We start from the raw sequence: 8868 nt of genomic DNA, 5'->3' as shown, positions 1-8868 counted from the left end.
ATGAAAAGAGACGTGGCAGAATTTGTCGCTAAATGCCAAGTGTGTCAACAGGTCAAAGCAAAGCACCAGCGACCTGGAGGATTATTGCAACCTTTGGAGATACCAGAGTGGAAATGGGAGCATATCTCTATGGACTTTGTGGTAGGGTTACCAAAGTCAAGGCAAGGGCAGGACGAAATATGGGTAATCGTAGATAGACTTACAAAATCCGCACACTTCCTACCCGTCCGTATGAACTACAATCTGGACAAGATGGCCACACTGTATATGTATAATATTGTACGACTTCATGGAGTACCAGTGAGCATCCTGTCTGATAGAGACCCAAGATTCGTCTCACGATTTTGGAAGAGCTTCCAAGGAGCCATGGGAACAAAAGTGACACTTAGTACGGCCTATCATCCACAAACCGATGGCCAAACCGAGAGGACCATTCAAACTTTGGAAGATATGCTGCGAGCCTGCGCGCTAGAATTCAGTAGCAATTGGAGCAATCACCTACCATTAATTGAGTTTGCTTATAATAACAGCTATCACAGCAGTATTGGGATGGCTCCATATGAATCCCTGTATGGGAGGAAATGCCGATCACAATTATATTGGGATGAAGTGGGAGAAAAAGCAATAGTAGGACCCGAACTCATGCAGACAACAATAGACAAGGTTACAGTAGTCCGAGAGAAACTCAAGGCAGCTCAAGATCGACAAAAGAGTTGGGCAGACCTGAAAAGAAGGCCAGTGGAATTCAATATTGGCGAGAAGGCCTACGTAAAAGTCTCGCCTATGAAAGGAGTGGTCCGATTCAGTAAAGTTAGGAAGCTGAACCCTCGTTCTGTGGGACCCTTTGAAATTTTGGAAAAAGTGGGCACGCTAGCATACAGATTGGCATGCCACCAAACATGTCTAGAATACACAACGTGTTCCACGTGTCTCAACTACGGAAATACATCTCGGACCCAAGTCACGTGTTGGAAGCAGAACCACTCATGATCGAAAGTAACTTGGGAGAAGGGCTGAAATACGAAGAAGTTCCCATTAGAATTGTGGACACCAAGGATCAAGTACTAAGACGACGAATCATTCCTTACGTCAAGGTGCAATGGTCTAACCACACGGAAAGAGAAGCCACATGGGAGCTAGAAGAAAGGATGAGGGACCAATACCCGTACCTCTTCATAGACCAAGCCAACCCAAGTTTCGAGGACGAAACTTCCCATAAGGAGGGAGGGATGTAAAACCCGGGATTTTGTAATATCGTGATCATATCAGTTTAATATCAGGTTAATAATTTGATGGTGTAATCTTGGATATTAATATTTAAATCATTCAGAATATAAGATTTGTTTTAAGGTTATCTAAGTTGAGTAGATAATTGTGTAGATAATTTTATCGTGTACAGAATTATAAAGCTCGAGATTAAGATAATATCATCTATTTTTAAACTTGAAATTTTGGTAGGAATAAATTTATCTCAATCTAAGGAATTAAAGAAGGAATTTTGAAAATAAGCAGATAAATGTCTAAGATTTAGGTTGATATTGAGATACCGGGATAAAAGATCAAATAAGAGATAATAAAATCCCTAGAATTCGAAATCTAACAATATACACCATGAGATTTTCGAAAATTAGGTGGAAAAAAAGAAGGAGATTTCGGATATCTACCTAGATCACGGATATATCAAGATTTTAGATTTGATTCACAGTTCAAACGCACTATCACGATAGCAGCCAACTCCTATAAATAGAAGGGCCCTAGTTTTCGAAAATCACACCTTAGAATACAGCAAATTTTCGAAAATTCTCCTCTAGTCTCCATAGGAATTTTCGAGCACAGCGAAGCGCTGCCGCCGTCCAGCCGTTGAAGAGGAATTTTCGAAATTCCTGTGCAAGCAACCCTAATTATTCACGTAATTTTTCCATCAAGAATTTAAGGTAAGTGGGCAAATTTTAAAGTTTAAATTTTTGGGTTATGTGTTTTTCTTTTTAAAGAAAAAAAATTGCGGTCGAACACCGTCTACGTTTTTTTAAAATCTTGTTACGTTTTTGTGAGAACACTGTGAGGATTCCCTGAAAATGGGTGGAATTCCAACATATGGCCCTTAACAGTGGGATAGAACTGTTTTACGGCCTCGCCCCCTTAGAGGATTAAAACTTAGGGACTGACGTCAGTAAACCATGAAAGGTGAAAAATTGCAGTGTTAAAAATTATGAAAAGCATGCTATCAATATATGTTATTTTCGAAAATATGGAATTTGTTACGTGGTGTTCGATAATTCCCCCATTTACTGAGTATTCCCAAAATACTCACCCCTTACAACCTTTCCCAGATAAATCCGAAGAACAGGTAGAGGAAGAAGAATCTGAACAGTTTTGGGGCTGGTGATTTAATTTAATTTTCGAGATTTTGGTAGTAGGGATTTTCGAATTTTAGCAAATTTAAAATTTTATGTTAGACGTTTCCGCAAGTTTATTTTATTTCAGTTGTAAAGACGGTTGTTTTTTTTTGAGATTTATGATTAATAAACTGGTTTTCGGTGTATACTATGCTACGAGGCTGGTCGTTTCAGTTGTCTGATTGTTAAACGACGCCGGTGTCAAATCCCGAGTTTCGGGGCGTGACAAATGAAATATGTGTATCATGATCTTTCCAATCGTCTGCCCCAAATCTGGTATCTCATTATCAAAGAGTGCTCGATTTCTTAAGCTCGTACGCCGTAGCAGCAAATGCTGTGCATCTCATTTTGGCCAATGTCGAATTGTCCCGATAGATCGTTCTGTACGCCCGCAAGACTGCCGATGTTGATTTCATGATCTTCCTCATTCCCAACCACTGACGGATGGCGTTCCAAATACCACTCGAAAAAGGGCAGCCAAAGTACAAGTGCTGGACATATTCATCTCCGAGATTGCAAAGTACACAACGTTTGTTAATCACATACGGTTGTTTGTCCCGAATAAGAAGTTTACCATGTTCTATTAACCAAATCAAATTTTGAGCAAGTTGGTCCTTTTGTTAATTTAAGGGTTAAAAGTATTAGTAAAAAATCATATGCAAGTCACACACAAAAAAACCCAAAAACCAGAAATAAAATCTCTAATTTCAATCCAATCTCGTGCCTTATTTCTGGTTTCGCTTCATCACACTAGAAACTCACGCTCGCAAATTGCCTACACACCTTCGGATCAGGTGCAGTCAACATTTTAAAAAAAATAATCAATATTAACAACGAAACTCTATCAGTGATTCTCGAAAACATAATAAATCCCAACACCTTGTTGGTAACATATTCTTGTTTTCGTGATGGACTCGGTTGTTGCCAACATGAGCAAATGAAAAGTGCTTGATTTTTTTTTTAAGGAAACTCTGTGGTAAGTTATTATACAAGATGAAAATTATGCTTGGCAGGTCCTAATTAAGTGTTTGGCAGTGCTTTTATCTTCAGGGTCCCAAATGAAGCAAAAGGAAAAAGCGCAGCCCTTCATTTTGGGCATGATAGATCCAAAAAATAAACGAAGTTGTATGCCATTCATGTAGTTTAATTTGCAATCTTGTGGCCAATATTATCTGTCCGAACCAATCCATGTATGCAAAGACAGGAATTAAATGTCAAATTTACCTTTTACAAAACTAGCTATTATATACATTTCTTGCCATTCAAAAGTACATGAAATATATATTTTGTATCTTTTAATAAAAAATGTCGCAGTCATAAGCTCCACTATTACTATGTTGTGTCCGCCTAGTTATTCAAATCAACTTAACCGTGTCAAAATTATATTAGCGTAGGCCCTTTTTTCTATATCTCGAAGTTTGATATATAACACTTTTTTTTATTAAAAAAAATCACTATATGATTTCATTTAAAAATGTTCAAAAATAACTGAAGAAAACGAAGAAAGAGATCTCTGAATTCTTTTTCAGAATTACAGTTTACACTTGTAATTTTCGGCCAATATGATTCCTTTTTCTTTGATTCATTAATCTACAAATTAAATATATTGATTATATTCTTTTGAAAAAAGAATGGCCACTGAAAATGGGTGGCTCCTGCATGTCTTGTACGACAGTAGTGTTGGATTTTTATCTATCAGGAAACTAAAAATGTGGCTCCTGCATGTCTTGTACGACAGTAGTGTTGGATTTTTATCTATCAGGAAACTAAAAAACGCAGAGGACTGTGATTTCTGTGGAGCGTCTTTAACCTTATGACAAAGATAATGCTATTATTATAACTAATTTTCTGTTTTGATACTTTGAAGATTAAATATGAAATAATTAAAGAAAGTTTTAAGAAATCTGCAGAAGAGTCTTGTTTCTTGATGTCTTTTATATGTCTGCTGTAGCTGTGTGAGCCATGGAGTTAACTTGAAATCGGAGAACATCAGTTTAAGGGCAGTTTGTCTTTGTAAATGAGTGGAAATTTTACGTATTTTTCATCCATAATTCATACATGATTGTCAGGGTTGGCTTCCTTGTTGCTGTTACAGCTGCAGCTTATGCAGTTAATCAGAAGAGGGCTAAGGCCGCTTCAAAGGCTAAGCCAACTGGTACTCAGTTTTTTTTTTCTTTTCTGTTTTAGAATGATTTGGTTTAATTGGAAAAATGTTCCGATGAATATTCTGTCGGTGGGTTGATTTTATTGTTCAGTTTGCTAACTTATGATTTTTGCTTCAGAAAACGGTGAAGAATCCTATGAGAAATCTTTGATTGCAAGGAAAGATGAAGAGCATCTCACCTTCTCTAAGGATGACCTCAATGGGGTACTTTTCGATTTTTAATCCTTACATTGTAACCAAGTCCCGTTCAAGTACAGAGAAGCTTTATAAGTCGATTCTTCAATCGATTCACACAATGTTTTCTTGAATATTGCAGGCTGAGGTGGAAGAGGAGAAGGAAGAAGTTAAACTAATAAATAGCATAATAAATCCCAGAACGAGCATCACCTCGGACTTTGCAGATGAGCTTTTGCAGGAATTTGAAAGTCTTGTATCAGGAGAAATTGATATACCTTTGCCTACTGATAAATATGATACATCAGTCAATTCTATGGCGGAAAAAGAAAGGATGTATAAAAGTGAAATGGCAAATCATGCAAGTGAACTCGAAAGCTTAAGGAGATTAGTTAAAGAATTGGAAGAGAGAGAGGTGAAGCTTGAAGGAGAGTTACTTGAATACTATGGCTTGAAGGAGCAAGAATCGAGTATCGTTGAGTTGCAGAAGCAGCTCAAGATTAAGACTGCTGAAATTGATATGTTGAATGTTACAATAAATACTTTGCAGGCAGAGAGGAAAAAGCTTCAAGAAGAGGTGTCTCAAGGAGCAACTGTTAGGAAAGAACTCGAAATGACTAAAAAGAAGTTGTATGATTTGCAGAGGCAAATTCAGCTTGAAGCTAATCAGACGAAAGCCCATCTTTTGTTGCTGAAGCAACAGGTTACCGGGCTTCAAGCAAAAGAGGAGGAAACTTTCAGGAAAAACACAGATGTTGAGAAAAAGTTGAAGTTCTTGAAGGAAATGGAGGTGGAGATTATGGAGCTTAAGAGGAAGAACAAAGAGCTTCAAATTGAGAAGAGAGAGTTGACGGTGAAATTGGATGCTGCAGAAGGCAGAGTTAAGACCCTTTCCAGCATGACAGAGGTAGAAATTTCGATTGAATCGACGCAAATCTTGTTCAAAATTCACCATTTTAATCATGAAATGGCCTGTTTTTTGTGTTGCTGCAGAATGAAATGGTTGCTAATGTGAGGGAAGAAGTGAATAACTTGAGGCATACAAATGAGGACCTCCTTAAACAAGTTGAAGGGCTCCAGATGAATAGATTCAGTGAAGTCGAAGAGCTTGTTTATCTTCGTTGGGTGAATGCCTGCCTAAGATTCGAGCTTCGCAACCACCAAACGCCTTCTGGAAAAATTTCGGCCCGTGATCTTAGTAAAAGTCTGAGTCCAAGATCTCAGGAGAGGGCTAAACAGCTAATGTTGGAATATGCCGAGTCAGAACGTGGAGAAGGAGACACGGATATGGAAAGCAACTTCGATAACATGTCAGTCGATAGTGAAGATTTTGACAATGCTTCTGTTGATAGTTCAACTAGCAGATTGAGTAGTTTTAGTAAAAAACCAACCTTGATCCAAAAATTGAAGAGATGGGGTCGAAGTAAAGATGATTCTAGCACGGTTTCTTCTCCTGCACGATCTTTTGGTGGAGGGTCTCCCAGCAGGAGTAGCATTAGTACTCGGCCAAGAGGTCCTTTAGAATCCCTAATGCTTAGAAATGCAGGTGACAGTATGGCAATTACGACATTTGGGATGGCAGAACAAGACGAGATTAACTCCCCTGAAACTCCCGGAGAACCTCCTGATTCGCTCAATTCCGTTGCATCCTCGTTTCATTTGATGTCGAAATCTGTCGAAGGAGTTCTAGACGAGAAGTATCCAGCGTATAAAGACCGCCACAAACTGGCTTTAGAGAGGGAGAAACAGCTTAAGGAAAAGGCTCAACAAGCAAGAACAGCAAGATTTGGTGGAGGAGATGTGAATAAATCGGTTTCCCTCCCCCCGAAGCTCTCACTTATCAAGGAGAAACCAGTTGTATCTGGAGATTCATGTGATCAGTCTAATGATAACAAAGAGGATTCTTCTGCTGTGAGCAGAATGAAACTTGCACACATTGAAAAGAGATCACCAAGGGTTCCACGACCTCCTCCAAAAGCATCTGGCGAGGCTTCTACTGGTGGAAATAAACCAGTCTCTAGTGGACCACCAGGCGCTCCACCACCACCACCACCTCCACCAGGAGCACCTCCGCCCCCGCCGCCACCTGGTGGGCCTCCACGCCCACCACCTCCTCCAGGAAGTCTCTCAAGAGCAGGTGGAGGTGGCGACAAAGTTCACCGAGCTCCTGAATTAGTTGAATTCTACCAATCATTGATGAAACGTGAAGCAAAGAAGGATACTTCTTCATTGATTTCTACCACATCAAACACCTCAGAAGCAAGGAGTAACATGATTGGAGAGATAGAGAACAGATCTTCATTCCTATTGGCCGTAAGCTGAACTTCCATCTTCTATCACCGCTGGCACAAATTCTAGTTTCTTGATATTAAGAATGAAAGATTTCTTGAATCAGGTTAAAGCTGATGTGGAGACTCAAGGTGATTTTGTCGAGTCGCTGGCAGCAGAAGTTCGTGCTGCTTCCTTTACCAATGTAGACGATTTGGTGGCTTTTGTGAACTGGCTAGACGAGGAACTCTCCTTCCTAGTACTCCCCTCCATCTCTACCTTTAAGCTGATTTAACCACAACTTATACTACTTCTAGAAAATATATTGCACAATTCTCTTACAGTTTTTCTCATTCAAATCTTCATTCAAGGTTGATGAACGAGCAGTTCTCAAGCATTTTGATTGGCCCGAAGGGAAAGCTGATGCTTTAAGAGAGGCAGCGTTTGAGTATCAAGACCTGATGAAATTGGAGAAACAAGTGACATCATTCACCGATGATCCTTCTCTTTCTTGTGAAGCTGCTTTAAAGAAGATGTACAAGTTGCTCGAGAAGTAAGTGCTCCCATGTTGACTTGTATAGTATCTAAATCAATTAAAAGGAAGGCCAAACCCATGAATCCAGTCAAGAGGAGAGACTGGAAGTCTAATTCTTTGAAGAAAACTTACATTTTTAGAAAAGGCCTACAGGTCTCTACTTTTGTCTTTCAGTTTGTTTTATTACAGTTTGGCTCATATTTATGTCGTACCCTGTCTCATGTGTATAGGGTGGAGCAAAGTGTGTATGCCCTTTTGCGAACACGTGACATGGCCATGTCACGGTACAAGGAATTTGGAATTCCTGTTGATTGGTTGCTTGATACGGGTGTAGTAGGAAAGGTATACTTTTTATTTCATGTGTATTTATATGGCATTAGGCCAACTTTTTAGTGGTTATTGGGGGAAAAACTCACATTTTGACTGTATGAATGAACGGTTATTGATCACATGTAAACGGATTAAATATTTGCAGATCAAGCTTTCATCAGTACAACTGGCTAGGAAATACATGAAACGTGTTGCGACTGAGCTTGATGCTATGGGTGAACCTGAGAAGGAGCCAAACAGAGAGTTCTTGATTCTGCAAGGGGTTCGGTTCGCTTTCCGTGTGCATCAGGTAACATTATAGAGAGCTATGTGTCATCCCGAGCTTAAGCTCAAACATGAAAGAATCAATAGTATTCAGCGCGGTTTTTGTTTCACAAAGAGAAATTATGTTAAACAATGACCATTACAAAATGCTTATTTGCCATCAAAGGTGTTCGCTACATTAGCTTGACTACATAATTAAAATTTGTTTCAGTTTGCTGGAGGTTTTGATGCAGAAAGCATGAAGGCTTTTGAAGAATTAAGAAGCCGAGCTCATGCACAAACAGGAGGGGACGATAAAATGGGAGCTTGAGGAATGTGGACTCATCTTTTTTTGCCTTGTTAAATTTCAAATACACATGAACCCTGTAAAATCGACCCTTCAGCTAGAAAGATGCATAGGATACAAAGATCAGTCAAATCTTAGTAATCGAAAACTTCAGTGGTATAGTTTCTGGCATTTTGCACTAAAAACTTGTGTTATTGCTCAGGAAAAAGAAGGCAATTTTAGAAGTCAAAGTTGGCCTATAAGTCTTCATTAGTCTAATATGGTAATAATAGTATTATGAAGTATTTATTTTATAATGTTGGGTTTGTTTGGTCATAAATGTAAAAGTGCTTACTCGGCTGGTTAAGTTCTGGCGAAATATCAGATCAGCCAAACACCAGGCTTTCTTGTAAAGAGGTGTGGCTACTTGGCATCCACACGATATGGCTGCGTCTTTTCTTATTATAATTCT

At 39.0% G+C, this 8868-nt stretch overlaps 2 protein-coding genes across 2 annotated transcripts in view; both read left to right on the top strand.

The window, feature by feature from the left end:
• The window catches only part of LOC140966158 (uncharacterized), a 3279-nt gene extending 3082 nt beyond the window's left edge, over nucleotides 1-197 (top strand). The window contains exon 2 of the mRNA XM_073426519.1: nucleotides 52-197. Coding sequence (XP_073282620.1) covers nucleotides 52-197 — 146 coding nt within the window. The remainder of the gene's footprint in view (nucleotides 1-51) is intronic.
• Nucleotides 198-4148: 3951 nt separating this feature from the next.
• On the top strand, nucleotides 4149-8650 carry LOC140966061 (protein CHUP1, chloroplastic-like). Its single transcript, XM_073426365.1, has 9 exons — nucleotides 4149-4551; nucleotides 4679-4764; nucleotides 4877-5641; nucleotides 5728-7047; nucleotides 7130-7261; nucleotides 7374-7555; nucleotides 7768-7879; nucleotides 8013-8156; nucleotides 8343-8650. Exons 1-9 carry the CDS (start codon nucleotides 4455-4457, stop codon nucleotides 8439-8441), a joined length of 2937 nt encoding a protein of 978 aa, XP_073282466.1. The 5' UTR covers nucleotides 4149-4454; the 3' UTR covers nucleotides 8442-8650.
• The last annotated feature ends 218 nt before the right edge of the window (nucleotides 8651-8868 follow it).

This window comes from Primulina huaijiensis, unplaced genomic scaffold, assembly GCF_012295235.1.
Source record: "Primulina huaijiensis isolate GDHJ02 unplaced genomic scaffold, ASM1229523v2 scaffold20025, whole genome shotgun sequence".
In the NCBI taxonomy this organism is placed as follows: domain Eukaryota; kingdom Viridiplantae; phylum Streptophyta; class Magnoliopsida; order Lamiales; family Gesneriaceae; genus Primulina; species Primulina huaijiensis.
The sequence above is the reverse complement of the archived record's forward strand: the minus strand, read 5'-3'. Positions and strand labels throughout refer to the sequence as shown.

Excerpts from the sequence above, each read along its gene's own strand:
- LOC140966061 (XM_073426365.1), top strand. The coding sequence starts at position 4,455 with ATGATTGTCAGGGTTGGCTTCCTTGTTGCTGTTACAGCTGCAGCTTAT. Across the intron at positions 7,556-7,767 it reads ATGTACAAGTTGCTCGAGAA|GGTGGAGCAAAGTGTGTATG; the intron begins GTAAGTGCTCCC and ends TCATGTGTATAG. Across the intron at positions 7,880-8,012 it reads ATACGGGTGTAGTAGGAAAG|ATCAAGCTTTCATCAGTACA; the intron begins GTATACTTTTTA and ends AAATATTTGCAG.